Genomic DNA, 18,350 nt, shown 5'->3' with positions numbered 1-18,350 from the left:
GTATATATCACCTTTTTTACTCTTGACCCAGGGCTGTGCCTAGGATTTTTCAAAGGGGTTTCCACTAGAAAGTATATCCAGGATGTAGGGTCTGGGGGTTCAAGCTCCCAGAAGATTTAATTTTGCAGACTGTCAAATGCCAGTAAGGTTTAATATTATTAGTTTCTCATCCTCCTGTACTCAAAATAGCAGTGCGGGAAGGCAGATTTTTTTTATTTTGACACATAACTGAATTATTCTATTTGCTCTATAGCTTGGTTAGCTATTCAAATCTTTGGATCTACTTGCAAAGACTGTAATGTTGATATATACATACTGTATGCAGGGTCTTTTTGTGGTTTAGTATAGAGATTTAAAGCTTGATAACTCTGCCATAATAATAACTAGTTTTGAACACTTTCAAAAGCATAATTAGTAAAATTTTGAACATAATAGGATAAAGTAGGCTAAAACACCTAACTTTGTTTAGATTGAGTAATGCTGATACTGGCCTATTATATGTGCTGGCATAATTTTGAGCATAACAGTGCAGTGACAAGTATAATAGGCATGCAGGCCATACTGTAAGTCCTGGCAAATGATAATGCTACAGATATAACTTGAAAGATTGACATACTTTATAGAGCTGACTAGTTGATATAACCATTTATTAGTGCAATGTCTGCCAAGGAAACAAATTATGCAGCAATGAAAATGTTTTTGTTTTCGGTGACAAGTTGAAATTATTAGCTATCATCCATTCAGAAAGTGAAAAGTTTTTGGGAACACAGGTATAAATATTGAGCATAATAATTATGAGCATAAACAGGCCAGGCAAAATTTTTGAGCACTGCAGCAAAGCTTAATGGGTTAAAGTAAAAGCATAATAGCTGACAGCATGATTAACGAATAGCTACATACAACTTGATTGATTATATGCATATTTGGTATTGTGCAATATCAAGCACCACCACTCTAGTCCACCGGCACCTTTGTTTTGTAATCATTATTAAGCACAATTTCTATATATGTACAACTATAAATGGTAACTAGGTAGCGTAAAAATAATTTTAAAAATATCAGATGCATGCTATGGGTAATACAATCATACAGTATGACAGTACTGTATAGTAGGGACCACAAAGGAGTAGGAGTGGCCCATCAAATAATATTACCCATAAAATTTAAACAGCCTCAATTTCTCCTGACAACAATGAAGCAGGTGAAACTAAGCTTTCAGATTGACCCGAAATGCTTTCAACAAGTTGCTACGAAATTTTAAAAATAATTTATTTAATGGAATTTTCTATTGACTGAGTAACTGACTGATGCCTTCAGACAAGCATAACTTGATGACGCTAAGGCTACAGGCTTGATTTTTTCACTGTTCGACGTCGCTTTGGCCCGACAGGTGCCTTTTGGCATACCGCAATACATACAATGCATTCTTCATGGACTTACCAGTGTCCTCCTTTGTGTCCCATTCATCTTTGCTAACAGCAAAAAATGTCAATTTGGCGATAGCACATGATGGCTTCCCTGCAACAGAAATCATCCGTATTTGTCATAGTGGCTATTTTGATAGCAGAGGTGCTTTTCAAACAGTTCTTGATCCGTACTGCTGTGTAACGGGTTGACAACAAAGCGTAATGGATACTTCATTTTTCAGATGATAATTGATATAACTCTGGCGTGTGGCACCATTTCTATCTTTTGGTATGTGTGGATTGCAGAGGTGCTTTTCGAACAGTTCTTGATTCAAAATGCTGTGTAACGGGTTGAACATAGCTGAAAACGAAACGTAATGGATACTTCACTTTCCAGACAATAATTGGGGCGAGCGGTGCCATTTCAGATGCGGTATGTGTGGATTCACCAGTCATAATAATTTATTTACAAAAACAAGTGCACAGAAAAATTTGTAATTTTCAACTAGAGTAGGGACCATAACACATCGATAAAAAGTACTGAAACAAGCTGGAGTAGTGCAAAATGTTAAATCACAGTAAAACAATAGTAAAACAATAAAAAGTGTTATATCTCTACTGTGCTCAAGATACCATAATGAAAATGTCACATCAACACAATCATGTCACGTGATAAGGTGGTAGTTTCACATGTGACAGCTTAAGGCTGTGGAAACAAAGTAATATTATAATATGTAATATTATTATATAGTTACTTTATTTTATGGGTAATATGTAACTGTAACTAAATAGTTCAGTTGAAAGTAATAATATGTAACAAGTTACTTTTAAAAAGTAATCGCCCCAACACTGCTGGCACACAAATTGCATATTCAGCAGATTCATGTCTAGATATTACATCATTAATATCATTACAGCACTAATGCATCAAGTGCTACCAACCACATAGGATCTTGTTACTATATGGAACTTTGATCATCCATACCTATAATTATAGCAAAAAGACACTTCATAGGTGTGAAACTTCGTAGCAAGAAGGTATAATAGTTACTCTATCCAAATGTGTAAAGACAGGAATTTTTAAAAAGATTCTAAAACTTTCAAAATGACTTTCCTATGACTTTTGTCAGTGCAGAAAAGAATGGTTTTCAAAAATTAGTTCACATTTGAGTAGGTATCACAAATGAAAAGGCATGAAGGGAGGTCATCAACACCTGCAACTTTAATACCTTTGGTCATATAATTATATAGCTATAACAGTATTGATAGGAATTAAATGTCATGTGTCTAGTATAGCTGCAAGTGTAGATGACCTCCCTTGTTTCGTTGCTTATTTTATCTGCATGTGATCCCTACTGCAGATGTAAAATTAACTAATTTTTATTTACACTTGTACTATAGTGCTCAGCCAAAGCAGGGGCTAAAAAACAGGGGCTAGTTGTGGCCAAAAAGCTAGTTGTAAGTGACTTTTGGCTAGTCTCACGTTGCCAAACCCTATTTCTCCGCACGGCGCTTATCGATTGGAAATTATAAGCGCCTGTTCCAATCGATAAGCGCCGTGTGGAGAAATAGGGTCTGGCAACGCAAGACTAACTTTTGGCTAGTTGTAAATGGTAATTGGGCTAGTTGTAAAAGTCAGGCTAAAATAGCAAGCTGCACCACAGGTAAGTATAACCTCAAAGTTACGTATAATATTATTATAATATTATGCACATGTGTGCAGCTTAAATCTCTTTTACAGGGATTTGGCTAAAAGTGCCACAAGATCCTATCTTGAGATAGCTATTTTGCAAAAAGTTTCTCCACTTCACTATTTGATTAGAGATTGCCTTACAATTCAGCCTATAGTCATAGTTACTTTTATTACAGTCCACAATTAAAATTTCCCTAAGATCTAGCTAATAAAACAATACTTTATTCTAAAAAACTACTTTCAAACCCTGCAACTATGTGCCTATATACATAGTTCTTTTTATCCTTTCAATTCACCATTTCCTTAAAGCATCCAGATTCCTGTCATTTCTCTCCAATTGCTTCCAGACTCAATCTCATCACAGCTACATTACAAAAATTTCCTGGGGCAGTATATATGCCCCAGCCCCCCTTCAGCCTTCCCCATCCACTGACACTTCACTATGCAAGTTCTCTATTCACAACTTTAGCTATTTAGACAACCACAACAATAATTATAGAGTACAATATGTATAGACATCAAACATAAATGCAAATTTTGTTTACATGTGTAACAAATCCCAACCCCCACTCTCAGGTTTGGCTAGTTGCAAAAAATAGTTTTTAGTCACTGAGCCAAAGAATGACTAAGAATGTAGCTACATATACTTTCAGTAGCTATGTAGCTAGCTAGCTAGCTTCAAAAAAGGTTCAGTGGCTGAAAACAGAGCTATATATGACATAGTTGTAGCCAAAAGTCTATAGTTAGTTGTAAGTACGTGACTTTTGCTGCACGGCTAGTTATAAAATGGTGATGGGGCTAGTTGTTCAGTCTACTACTAGCTACAAGAATTACCTCAAGATTCAATCTATATTTCAAAATTTTCTCTCAGTCGTTTGTGGTCCATGCCAGTACCATTAATTTAAATTACAATCCAACCTATAGCTAATCATAAATACTTCTTTTGATATTCTTTTTTAAATTCCATCCTTAAAATCTAATTATGATTAAAATCATCATTAGGCAGCTTAGGTATAGTTGATAATATCCAGGAGGGTTAGACTATCAAAGCAAACAAACAAGTAAGTTGGTATAGTTACAACATATCTAAGTTGAGTATATATTAATGTAAAGTTTCTGCTTCAATGATGTGATCTGGAGACTGTTCCACTGTTTGATAGTACTAGGGAAGAAACGTTACTCTGTTTGTATATAGACAGTTGCTTTGGTTACTGATATATCTGTACTCTAGTTAGTTGAGGCAGAGGAGGCTGGATGGATGGTATGTCATGGTGTAGTGCTGGCAGTAAAGGTATAGGCGGCTAACATGTAACTTCTACTTTGTAAACTCTTCCAGTTTTGCTGGTCTAACAGGTGCGTAACACTATTCATTGAATTATACACTGATGTGACCCATCTTGCAGCATGTCGTTGGACTTTTTCTAAAGTGTTTATCAAATATTGTTGGTGGGGGTCCCAAACACAATCATGCAGTCTCATATTCCACACTCGGACATACAAGTCATTGTTAGATAAGCTGTAATGATATCTCAATCATTTTCCCCAAATTGCTTCTCATCACAGATATATTTCCCTGGGGATCATGCCCCCAGAGCCTGGGAATTCCATTAGTCTTCCCCTAGCTCTGGCACTTTGCCAGGCACAGGCCAGTACTTTAGCTTTTTAAACAATCATTAGACCAATTACAATGATCAACAAAATGATTACACAGCGCAATCATTTTAGTATAATTTAAACTGATCACAAGTGATGTGGAGTCAGTTTATGATGTGTCCACATGGTCCAGAAGTTTTAGGTACTTCCATCTGTCTGATCTCATTGGTGCCTCATGCCTGACTAGTAGCTGCTTCTAAGTATATTACAGCCGTTATCAAGAATACTTTAATAGGTCATGGGCTTCTATAATCTATGCTTACAATTGTGATAGTCACGTGACCACTTCGTTTAATTAATTTGTCACATGTATGTTAAGCGCGTGAAAGGGTGGGGACAACGGACAAGTTATAACCGTTGCAACTGCTGTTGAATTAACTTCTATACTATCCCCAGTAGAAGTGTAGGTGAGTTATGTTGAGACTGAAGGTTGAGATGTAAGGGTTGGATTCAAACTAGTCTTGGGGCGAGACTAGTCAAACATGGTGTGCCGCTGTGAGGATACCTACACCGTACAGTCTGTAATGAAAATCACTCCCGAAATTGTTTCATAGTTAAAATCTTACCAGTTTAAACCATTAGCAATGGTGTTTTCGAAAATTCAATCGATAATAATTATTTTAGAGGTGCTTAGATATAGACGTCTATAGCACGCGTCACAGTTTTATTTGCATTTTGCCACAAGTGTTCTATTTCGGTGGTGTACTGTGAAATGCCTCAAGTCAAGGGTCGAGGCTTATTTTTCAACTTTGGGGAAGTTCTGACTACAGAATACATTGGATAGGCACCCCCTTGCAGAATCTTCAGGACATCAAAAGATATTGTACCATTGTCTTGTAAAGAAGAAATTCAGGGTTTGTGATGTAGGCAAATCTGTAAGGGATTAAGAACTACTAGAATGAAGGGCTTTTTTTTCTCCTGTATGTATAGCCCATACTGGAGGCATACGTAGGAGCTTATAAGTGCAAAAGGTGCAAACTTGTTTGAACTTACTGACATGGTACTTATGGACTGGCACGAGCATGCTGACTTGTTTCTTTTTCAGCCATCTTTATTTCCCATATTTTAATATATTTTTGAAAAATTTACACAAGTTAAATGGTACTACATATGTGCCAAATTTTAGGTACCATAAAAGGGGAAAATTTCGCTGGGCAAGGGTTTTGTGCCTTACCAAGACGATTTGCAGTAAAACTTTTGCGGCAAAGCTTAAAATTGTAAATAACACGTAGTAAAATGTTTCAATTTAGTGAGGAAACTTTTACAGTTTGCTTTAAACAGCGAAAAATGCAAAACTTTTGCCCAATGAAACTTTCTCCATTTACAGTAATTCATATTAATGTTGGTATCCATTCAATGTGAGTATAGCTATAATCATCTTCACAGTTTCCTTCCTCATAGCTCCTATAGTTTGCTCAGTGAATTTGCTTGTTCATTAGTATATTTCATGCCTTGTGGCACTTATGAGCTCCTAAGGTGTCTAACAGTGATGGGTACATTTGCTGCATTATAACTCATGTTTGCATATCATGATATTTAGCATTTGATGTAAAGTCCCAGAACACACTCTGTATATTGCAACTTCCTATTTATAATAGTCATCGCTCAGTAATTCCTGTCCAGTTATTCTACCAGTTACGCACATAGCTAATGTTACTATGGATATTTATTCATCTGTTTTAGTTTTTTAAACATGAGTCGGATGACCTATGCTTTACTACTTGAGGAATGTAAAGGTTACAAAGAGACTGGTCAAACATACAGTGAGAAAACAGTCCAAGCTGGAAATTTGCTGGAAACCCTTAAGGATGCCGAAGTGGCTCAAACTGCTGCTAAATTTGATCCACCTCTAAATTACAAAATTCTCATTGATAGCACAGTCAAACTGTACTGTGAATCAACAGCAGTTTATCAACTAACAACTACAGAAAATGATATTTTGTTGGGAGTGAGGAGTATCAATGATCGTATGCAAGTGTATCGCAATGTGGAGTGGGTTGGCTTGCTACACGAAGGATCACATGTGTTGGTACAGGTACCTCACATTAGCCATCCAGTTCAGTCTATTGTTCACTTCATTGGATATCTACCAATGGAAAGTGGAGTCCATTTTGGTGTGGAATTTCTAGTGAGTATATTCATTCTTGTAAACATGTTAGCCTTGCAATTGGAAATTAATGGTTCACCTGCAGTTGTAGGTGATTCCCTTGTATGCATGCATACATGGTTGTGCCAATTTGGTATTGTTGTTTCCTTGAGCAAGAAATTTTACTCACATTGCTCCAGTCTACCCAGCTGTATATTGGGGACCTGCTGGCCTGGTGTCATCTGGGAAAGTAACACTTGGTGTTTTTTTTACTGGGAAAGCAGATGCCTTGTCTCGCTTAGCGGTGTTGGAGTCATTGTGTAACTTCAGGTTCTGCAACCTCTCTCCATGAGATCTGGACAGTCCTTCTGCGGGTTACTAGGCCTGCCCCAGGAGGATTTTCCTTCACAAGGGTCACGTGCCTGAGTGGTGCACAGGCAATCCCAGTGCTGTGTGGCAATAGCTGTGTTTTACATGGGTGCTGTAAGCTTTGCTGGCTTTGTGTGTGCGTGCGTGTGTGTGTGTGGCAATCTTCAATTTTATGGCAAGCTTTCTGTAAGCTGTAAGTATATACCGCCTAGGAAACTTTTACCTTTGAAATTGAAATTTGAGACTACTAGTATATAACAGTTTATTAGAGTAGCTACTATTGCTAAATATTTTCCTGACATATATTAAAGTTTATAGAGTGACTGTTCTATTAGAGTATTTTAATGCCCGGGTCACCTGGGTTCCTCTGTATAAATAAGTTTATTTAATGGTCCAATATATGAGTATACAAAAACTACAGATGATAGTATTACAGCATAGCTATGTAGATACATTGCCATATTATCACAATTTGTTCAATTCCACCTAGGGAGTTTCCCACAGACCTACTTTTTCGTATCTCCCATTCACTTTTTATCAATTTGACCCAGTCACCTGTTTCTACTTGTTACTTAAATATTAATGTTTACTTTTTGGTATAACACTGTTACATGTATTAATGTACAGTAGACGTACATCATACATGGCTGTTGTATTACTGTGACTACTTTGTTATCTGGCTCAAGTAAGGGAATCCTACATTGACAGACCAAGGAGTGTAGTCACCATGCCTTGTTGTTATCTGTAGCAAGCACAATCATTATAATAGCTAGATCATTAGGAGGTGTGGTCACTTTCTATAACAAACCACTCAACTAACAAGATTGGAGATGAAAGGTAAGGCCAGGAAATGTACAGAGTTTTTGTTACCCAAAAGGTACATGCCACACATATGAAATGGTGGTCGTGTGCTGTGTAATTTTAGCATTGCGACTATGGTCAGGCTGGTAGAGTAGCAAGCAGACCAAAAATCATTTTTGGAGATTTACAATTCAAATATTTTCTCTTTACTATGAGATTTTCTTATCTTTGATGTTAGATACACTAAGACTCATACTCTCCCATAAGGGTGCATGCATTTTGTCAAGATATTCCATAATGATATTTGGTGCACTCCAAAATAATGCCACCATTTTGGGGAGGATCCCTACTACCATGCTATGTACATAATACCACATTAATACTATTATTTGATAACAGGATGAAGATAGCAGAGGTCTAGGGACAACAAATGGACTTATTGAAGGCTTCCAATGTTTCCAGTGCGAACAGAACTGTGGAATGTTTGTAGCAATGGACAAGCTAGCAAAACCACAGCCTTGCTCTTCATCTATAAGTCAACAGCCAATTGATAGTACTCCACTCAAGAAAGGTGATAAAGTAGTGACATATGATGATCATGATACTCCAGTGCAGGGAACGGTTCAATGGATTGGAAAGAATAGACTTGTCATGCCTGATGATACAATGATTATTGGAATTTATACAGTAAGTGTACACAATACTTAATACAATAGTATCTGCAAATTATGTATGGAACTTTTGGTGGTATGTTACCTGTCTGTGTCTCTACATCATTCATTTTACTGCACGCTATACAAAGCAGATTCTGCTTTACACTTTTGCTACAATCATTGATATACATGCTAAGTGTAGTATGTATCTCTATGTTACTATGTGCATACCATGCATATTTTAGCATGATCATGAAGGTTTGCACATATTGTACAACCAAAATATTGACCAGAAACCACAATACCTTCACAGTGCCTTGGCAGTATTGGTGAGGTACGTAGATCCAAGCTTGCTACTTACTTACTAACTTGTTTCCTTGTTTCACAAAGCAGCCAGTAACAACCATGATGGTGAGTAAACTAGCTGCACACAAAGAATGTAGTTCAACACCCACAATTGTCTTCTGTATAGATAAACTTATAGCCACTCCATGACTCTGCCTCACTGTGTGATTCTAATCAAAGCTCATCACTCAATTTGCAAGTTGTGCTTGTGTAGCTACCAGCTAGTTCACTGTCTGGTCCAAAATTTATATTAAAGACAAGTTCTACAGTACAAACTACTGTTTTTGCTTCACATGCAGTCTTTGTAGTTATAGCAAACCTAATCATCTCAATCAGCATATCGTCTCCACAATACTGAGCTACCTTAATTCTAGCTCTTGTTAGGCATCCTGATGGCGTTATTCATGACTGCTATCTAAGTGGTATACTAAAGTGTAGTTAAATGCATGCATGTGTAACTAAACCTGAGCATATAAGTTCCTGGAACATTTGTATAACGGTCAAACTTTGGTGTGTGTTTATGGCTGCTTTATGTACATGCTTGGGTCCATTAAATGCTGAGGTGCTAAAACTAAGCTATTATTCTAGCGTATGTGTGTTGTATTAGAGTCTGTATACTGCAAATATGTTCTCAGGAGTGCGTCAGGTCCTATGGACAGTAACTCTATAAACAGCAAAATAGCACATTGATAAAAAGTACTGAAACAAGCTGGAGTAGTGCACAATATTAAATCATAGTAAAACAATAAGAAGTGTTATATCCCTATTGTGCTCTTCTTGAGCACAGTAGGGATATAACACTAAACTACTAAACTAAACTACTCCAGCTAAACAAGCTAAACTACTCCAGTACTTTTTATCGATGTGCTATGGTCCCTACTCTAGCTGAAAATTCCAACTTTTTGTGTACTTGTTTGTTAACTTTTTTTGTAAGATGAAATTATAGTGACCAGTGAATCCACGCATATCGCATCAACATATAGAAATGGCGCCGTGCGCCCCAGCTACCAATTATCATCTGAAAAGTGAAGTATCCATTACACTTCGTTGTCAGCCACTGTATGTTCAACCCGTTACGCAGCATTATGAATCAAGAACTGTTCGAAAACGCTTCCAAGATGAATGAGACACAAAGGAGGACACTGATAAGTCCATGAAAAAATGCATTGCATGTACTGCGGTATGCTAAAAGGCACCTCTTGGGCCAAAGCGATAAAAAATCAAGCCCGTAGCCTTAGCCGTTATCAAGTTACACTTTTCTGAAGGCATCAGTCAGATAGTCAGTTAGTCAGTAGAAAATTCCGTCTAATATATATATATTTTTAAATTCCGTAGCAACTTGTTGAAACATTTCTGAAAGCTTGTTGGGGCTTAGTTTTACCTAACCAATACTGCCTAATTGTTGTCATGGAAAATTGAGGCTGGTTTTTGGGCGATGTTTTTTCATGGGCCATGCCTACATCTTTGTGGTCCCTACTGTACAGTACTATCATACTGTATGATGGTAAGTTTATTAGGACATTATATGGAGGTGTATGCTCAAGTACGTTACATCACCAGCATGACAAAGCACACCTTATGGAAATGGAAACAAAGTGTGGCATGGCAGCACAATCACAGCAGGATAGCCTGCTAGTGACATGAAATTACTTTTCCAAACTTTCCCTTCAGCTCAAAAGCCTTCCTATCAAAGCAGCTTTGCTGCCTTCATGCAAGATGATTGAAGTATGGTACGTACCGCTCTAACACAATGTTGTCTTGCAATAGTGTGAGCGAGTAAACAACTTGCTAATTAAAAGGGCGTGGCACCTGTTTTACTTGCGAGTATTTATCCCAACCGAAATGGAATAAGTACCGAAATGAGATAAATACTCGTGAGTGAAATGGGTACCACACCCTTAAGTTTTTTAATCACTCACACTCTTGTGAGATGACGTTACATTTGAGCAGTACTGTAGCAGCTCATTCTGTGTATCCCAAGAATTGATATACTGTATGTCACAAATATAAGTTACCATTGTTGAATTTTTGCTCATATATGTTAATAGTGTATGGTGTTGCATGCTTCCTTGTCCATAAGATATTCAATGTGCTCCTGACGTCCTTCACTTCGTGTTTCATTGTTGTAAGTAAAGATTCCAAATTGAAAGTCAATTATATAAGCTGTCTCACCACTATTACCACTGGTATGCACTAAATAAATTCCTGGACCTGAATATTAAACAATGACTTGTTTAAACACCAGGTACATGTACAAAATCACTTATAGGAAATGAATACCTGGGCTTTTGTATGGATAAATACAGTATATGCAAATCTGATTTGTCAATACACTATCATGTTTTGGTTACTGTTTTTGTACAAGATTGCATAATTGTCCTTTCCACAGGATACAGTTGTACCTGATATTAACAAAAGATTTTCTAAAAGGATAGCCGGAATGGATTATCGAATTGCTTCAAGTGCAGAGCACACCAAATTGTTTCTACCACTGCCATGTTTCTTTAAGCCTGACCATCAGAGTGCTAGTCAAGAGCACAGACAAGGATATAGCACCACAAATGCGGAGCATCTTGATGATATACTATTGGATCGTGAAACACAGGAAAAAATTTTAGAGGATATAAGATGTCGCAGACTTTCTAGTCAAGGTCAGGAAAACATAAACCCACAGCATGACCAGCAGCAGATGGAAGGCCCAGTGCAGATGCAAGATGATCTGCTTTCAAAAGAATGTTCTAATGACAGCCAGGGTCAAGCAGAGCCATTAAAACAACAGAATCAGAACATAGATTCCAGTCAAAACATTGTTGGAGCAAAAAGAGATGTTGTTAATCAAGGAAATTCTTCTGTTCATGATACAGGTAATTATTTTGAAAAAAAAAAAAATAAGTAGTATAGTAGAATTCTGGTGGTGCTAAGTCCTAGGGAAGGATGTGTACCAATACCAGTATGTACATATACATGGGCGGTGGTGATATGGTGCATAATTTTTTGGATAATATTTAAATAGTAGACCCCTTGGACAAGTTTTAGTGCTGCTAACTCTATATCACTATTGTAAAGTACGTAGCAAGGGTTTTTTTACCGTAAGAGAACAATTGAAAGAGTAAATTTCAATTAGTGTACAATGTATGTGACTGCCTTATAAAAGTATTTTGATTGTGTTTATTTTAATTGCTAACTGTTCTCTAAGCCCAACTTCTAATTAGATGTGGTTGCTGGATCTCAAAAGCTGTAATGCATCAAATTCATGCTGTGGTTACTTTGAAAGGTTGGAGAGCCACAGTAGGGCTTTCCCTTACCTCTGAAATAATAATCAAGTTTGTGGTACTCTTATATTATACACAAGCAAGGTGCCCATGAATTTAAAATATCTACAGTTAGGTAGCCAAACATTTAAATTAAAACTGCAAATAATTGAATCTTTTAGTAATTGAAACCCACAAGTAAAGTAAACTCGTACAATTTTTATCACTGTGAACAACTGCACATTTAGTGCACCTGACTATTGGTTGACATCAGCTTGTAAAATTAGTGTCAACAACTACCTACTATCCCCTTTTGTCAGAGCCTTAATCTGCCGCTACGACCTATTGCTTTACAACCTACATAAAAAAGTGCGTGGATTAAGCAGCATAGAATGAAATCTTGAAAGATATATGTACAGCCCGTGTATAAAATTTTCAGTGTAATGTACCCAGTACAAAAGTGCTGCTTGTTTTGGGGAAAAAAAAAAAACAATTATCTCTTGCTACAAGATACATGGACATTATCACACCATAAAACAGTTTAAAAAATGATTGTTTTAAAAACTCAGAGGTCATGTCTTTGTACTTATACAAATCATCTCAGTTAAATCTTCTTTAAAGTGTTTTACTATACAATGGTGACCATTCTAATATGTGACCTGATCTTGGAAAACCTACCTTTTTGGCACATGGGTCAATTTTCTGTTTTATAGCTTAAATGAGGTACTAGGTGCTCATCTATCTTGTGTTAAAATTTCAGCGTAATATCTTTAAGCATTCCTGAGATATGGCCGATTTTCTGTCCTGTACATTACAAACTAACTTTATGGTAATGTATTGAGTTCTGTGGGTGATTAAGGGTGACAAATCACTTTGTTTACTAATAATTCCATTCTTACCATCTAAAATACTTTAAAAGACATTTCTGATAGTTTAATGAAGTATTCTTGGTACTTTTCTGCAATTAAATGCCATGTATCATTGTCTAAGACTAAGTTTTAGCCATTCCAGCACCTGAACAAATCACCCAATTTGTAAGTTACTTATTGTCCCACGCATGTGAAATTACTACATGGTCTGATATAATCATCCATATCTCCTAGGAAAAAGAAGCTATGGGTGTGAAACTTCACAGCAAGAAGGTTTAATAGTTACTTTATCCAAATGTGCAAAAAAATTAATTTAAAAAATATTGTTGAAATTTTCATTTGAGTTTTCCCAAAAAGTTAGCCTGTGCCCAAAGGGTAGGTTTTCCAAGATCCGGTCACCTATGATCATGGTTTTTAGGATCGGCATCACCAGATGGTAATGTTCATCAGCAAACTACCACCACACAGCTGCATTTGAATCTTGCAGAACTGGAGAAACAAATCAAGCAGCTGCAGTCTCAACAGGCTGGCCATAGTATTAGTAATGACCAAGTAGCCACCATTAACACTACTGTCAATAAACTACATCAGGATGCTAATCAGATGGAGAGGAGGGTTAGAACAATTGAAGAAAGCATTCAAGGAATGAACACCAGTGTGTGTAGCACCTTGCAAATGGCTTTGGATTTAAAGAGAAGCAATGAATCTTTACAAACTCAATTGTCCAATGTTCAACAACAGTTGTTGAATGTGCAGAAAAGTAATGAAGACCTCAAGGCTAATAATTCTCATCTCCAATGTCAGTTGTCATCCACACAAAACCAACTATCCCTCACTCAACAACAGTTGTTGGGTGTGCAGTCAATGATGAGGTCTAGTAGGTTGTGGGTAATGTCACAAAATCAATTTACAGTTGGAAAAGAAATTGGTAGAGGAGCATGGGCTACTGTTCATGAGGCTACATTCCGAGGAGCCATTGCTGCTGCTAAGTGTCTTCATGATGTTATCACTGTTCCAAAAACAAGAGAATTGTTTCATCGAGAGATGGAAATGGCACTCATTTGTCAGCATCAAAACATTGTCACTTTCCTGGGAGCTACAATGGAAGGTGCTCCAGTAATCTTGATGGAACTGATGGATGTTAACCTGAGAAAGGCATATGAACAAGAAAAAATTAAAGATCACCAGATACATGGTATTCTTCATGACGTTGCTAAAGCACTTCATTTCTTACACACCAGACCGGATCCAGTAATCCATCGTGATGTAAGTAGTGCCAATGTGTTACTGAAGGTACTCTACAATGGTGAGTGGTTGGCCAAACTGGGAGACTTGGGTACTGCTAAGATACAAAAACAAGTAGCCACTGCAGGTCCTGGAGCTATAGCCTATGGAGCCCCTGAAACAGCCAATTTTAAATTGCATTCCCCCAAGATGGATGTGTACAGTTTTGGTATCCTTGTCATGGAAACTCTCACTAAAATTCATCCATATGAAATGGTGGACACGCTTAAAGTGCTAATCCGAGAGCAATTTCCACAGTATTATCAACTGGTCACCAGTTGTACTAAACAAGAGTCAAGTGACAGACCAACAATATATGATGTTCTTGTACAGTTGGATGGGATTGCTACTACTAAATGACACGTTTCATTTGGAGCACATAATTATTACCACTGTGCAAATTTTGTAAGTTTATACGCATCTTAATCTTTTAAGATGACTAATGTTTTTAACAATTGCAAATTTTGCTTCTTACTTTTGTAACCTGTTTTATACATGTAATTTAATGCATAATTATGTATATATATATATACATATATATATATGTAGTTGTTAGCTACATAGTTAGTTACCTATCACAGTTTGTTATAATCATATAAGTCAATTAATGCTTAATGTTTTATTGAACTGAGGTTTCCCCATGTGCAGGCGTATATACGTACAGTATATCTCTATAGAATCATTGTGTTACAATGGGAGGAAATGTGGACATTATATATCTTCAAATTCATTCACGTGTTAAATATGTTAACTAGAAATTATACACTTTTATAATAGTTATTTTGCGTGCAGTTAAATTATGAGATATGTATGTATGTATATGTTTGGGTATTAAGGTTTGCTGCATGTCCTCTATAGTTCAGCCTTGTGTATTGTTCAACCATTCCATTGTTCTAGTTTTATTTTTATCAAACAGTAATATGTAAACTTATTCATCCCACATCTCTACTTTGTAAAGCATCTGCTGTGTTAAAAAATAATTTATATCATTAATTTTTATCCTGGCTTTCCAAAATGCAAATCCACATTCTATATGTACTCTTGTGAGCTCACAATTTACTGAGTGGAGTAACAGCTACAGATGGAAGATCATAAAAGTGGGAGTCTCAATATTATACATACACCGTACCTTATGGTATATATCTCAGGTAATAACCTAGACTTTTCTATTCAGGCAACACCATCACATAATCAGTAGACCATGTGGACTTGCTCCTTAGGAGGGAGCACCAGATGACCAGAGATCATCTTCATTTATAGTTCTGTAGTTAGGCCTGCATCAAATATACCAGTATGATATATAAGCATAATGGGCTAGAACATTATGCTAGCATACAGGTGAATATTTCAAACTATGGAGCTTAATTCCATGGAAATATATAGATTGACCCTAATTATGATAGAGCACTCAGTGGAAACCGCAATACAGCCCTTAACCCTCTAATAGAACAGTCACTTTGTAGTGAAATACTGTAATAGAGCATTCAACGATTAAAATGTTCCAAGATAATTGTAAGAATTTTTGCTAACCTAGGAGCATAATGGGAGCGCTGAAGAGCATAATAGGTGAACATTTTGTGAAATTCTTGAAAACATTTTGGGCATATTTCATCTGTAGTTTAATTCCAAAGATTGCACATCATGTCTGAAAGTCTCCATGATTCCCTTGATCCATATACCTGATTTTATACACAAGGTACACTATAACCTATAGCTACTCTATAAAGTTTACAGACTGCAGTTTCTACATGAAATTCAATCAAAAGTTAACTGATTATTGAGTAAGGAAGGATTTTTAGTATGCAGTAGAATATCTGAGATTCAAAGAGAAGTAGCTACATGCATTGCATTCGTTGTCAAGTTTAATTTATATTTATCTGATCTGTCAAGGACATGCAGGGTTATTATTATTATTGTATAATGTACAAACCTCAATCACGAGTATAATGTACATGATTAGTTAACAAACTAAACTAAATTACATGTAACTATAATAGTAAAGATTTAAAAGTATCAACATTATCAGTTTCCACGAGGTGATCAGGTAGGTGATTCCATAGTCTAATTGCTCTAGGGGAGAATGATTGCATGTAGGAATCAATTCTTGAGGGTAAATGTGGGGTATTTCCTGCTACTATTACGGGTGGTGCTTGGGACTTTATGCAGGATATGATCATAAGGGATATCTACACACTGATTAATGATTTTGCGAAACATAACTAAGATTGAGCCATCTCTTCACTTTTCTAATGATTTCCAATCAAGTTCATTTAACATTGTTGTAACACTAGAACGTCGAGAATAATCATCGAACACAAACCTAGCAGCCTTCCTTTGAATCATCTCTAATTGGTGGATGTTAGTCTGTAAGTGGGGTGACCAGATGACTGCGGCATATTCACAGATGGGGCGGATACATGAGTTTCACTAAAAGGCTCGAGGCTATATAGTCTACACGGACTCCACTCCAATGGAGTGCATGTTAGCTATTACCAGGGGCGTAGCCAGACTTTTGGTGATGCCAGGGCCTAGCTGTAAGCTAAAGACCAAACCTACTGACAATATCTCCAACAACGTAGCCAAGATTTTCTTGAAGGGGGGTTAAGATTTCAAGTGGAATGTTCTTGGGGGAAGGCCTGGGTGCTTCCCCCTACACCATGTCTAAACGAAAATGATGCATACACAAAATGTGCCCTTAGGTAGTAACATTAAAAGGTGTTTGTACATCTAGCTAGCTAAAACCTACACACTGCTGTTTATGCAGCTTATAGAAACTATAAACCTATTGTAGCAAATACTTTACTCCCAGACAGCCAACCTAAAATTTTCTAGCACACGAGAACCCTCCACACTCGAGTTCCTTAGTTGGCAATACTTCCTTCCAGGTCAATGGCAGATCCAGGATGGGGCATTTGGGGCAAATGCCCCCCACCTCTCCCTCAGTGGAAGAGCCATAGCTACTTCTTTTGATAGAAATACTATACACCTCGTCACAGTTGTCAGACCAAAATCAATTTATATAAAACTGCATATTATCACCAGTTATTGCAAAGTCACCTGAAACTAAAGTTAAAACAGCTGTCAAACTGTCACCCAGCACCTTCATACGTAATAAGCGCCTCTAAAATAATTATCGTATGCCTGGTGTTTTTAAGACTTACATAGCCTTTTAAACAGCTTTTTAGACTTCACAACCATTTGCAAAGGACGTAATGACAAAAATCAACCTACTAAAGAGTGATCATTGCTGCTTAAAAATACAGCAACAAGAGAATATGCTCTCCCCCAACCACCTAGTCTACAACTTAGCCTGTTTGTGCCCCTCCCCTTACCAGCTCCTGGATCCGCCCCTGCAGGTTTACATTATTCTTGGTCGGCTCTCCTGTTGATGGTCAGTAACTTTAGACTTGCTTGTACTCCAATGTATTCGAGACATCACGTGTCTGCAACATGTGACAAACCATTCATCAGATAAATATACAATAACTATTCACAGTTTGTGCTCACCTGACACATGCATATTAAACACGACCACTCAAGTTTATCGCAGCTGCTGCCTTGTAATATGTCTGGCTCAACCAATCTACACTCCTTCGCCATTTCCACCACGCATCACATGTGCTATTGATCACGTGATGCAAAGATCTTGATGATTTGCAGCAGTTCAGCATCAATGCAATGCGGCCCTCAAGAGTAGTACAGAGGAGCGCTAGTGTGCAAGTAGCTACCGGAGAGCTCCAGGGCTGTAAGATTTGACGTGATTCAGTTTTAGTTTTAAAATACTCTGCCTCTGAAGGGGGGTTCGTCCGAATCCCCTTCCCCCCCCCCCCCTGGCTACGCCCAGGGACACCTCCTTATTTATAACTACATACGTAGCTTAACATAATTGCTACACTACTTCTCTGAACACTGAGACTGATTTATCTCGATCTGACTGTTC

General features: G+C 37.2%; 1 protein-coding gene and 1 long non-coding RNA gene across 3 annotated transcripts; one reads left to right on the top strand and one right to left on the bottom strand.

Moving 5' to 3' along the window:
- Window positions 1-5,058: 5,058 nt before the first annotated feature.
- LOC136262654 (probable serine/threonine-protein kinase DDB_G0282963) lies at window positions 5,059-15,066 on the top strand. Of its 2 annotated transcripts, none has more exons than XM_066057013.1 (5): window positions 5,059-5,159; window positions 6,436-6,880; window positions 8,408-8,695; window positions 11,396-11,870; window positions 13,545-15,066. In XM_066057013.1, the coding sequence occupies exons 2-5, from the start codon at window positions 6,446-6,448 to the stop codon at window positions 14,768-14,770; spliced, it is 2,424 nt and encodes an 807-aa protein (XP_065913085.1). In that variant the 5' UTR covers window positions 5,059-5,159; window positions 6,436-6,445; the 3' UTR covers window positions 14,771-15,066. The 2 variants fall into 2 exon arrangements, with proteins under 2 accessions (XP_065913085.1, XP_065913086.1); XM_066057014.1 differs by lacking the exon at window positions 5,059-5,159 and adding an exon at window positions 5,482-5,606.
- A 136-nt stretch (window positions 15,067-15,202) lies between these two features.
- Window positions 15,203-17,864, bottom strand: LOC136262651 (uncharacterized). Its single transcript, XR_010704253.1, has 3 exons — window positions 17,743-17,864; window positions 15,540-15,684; window positions 15,203-15,485 (listed from the first exon to the last, which is right to left on the bottom strand). It is a non-coding gene; the product is annotated as an uncharacterized lncRNA (long non-coding RNA).
- Window positions 17,865-18,350: the final 486 nt, after the last annotated feature.

This window comes from Dysidea avara, chromosome 8, assembly GCF_963678975.1.
Source record: "Dysidea avara chromosome 8, odDysAvar1.4, whole genome shotgun sequence".
NCBI classification, from domain to species: Eukaryota; Metazoa; Porifera; class Demospongiae; order Dictyoceratida; family Dysideidae; genus Dysidea; species Dysidea avara.
This window is presented reverse-complemented; position numbering and strand designations above follow the sequence as displayed.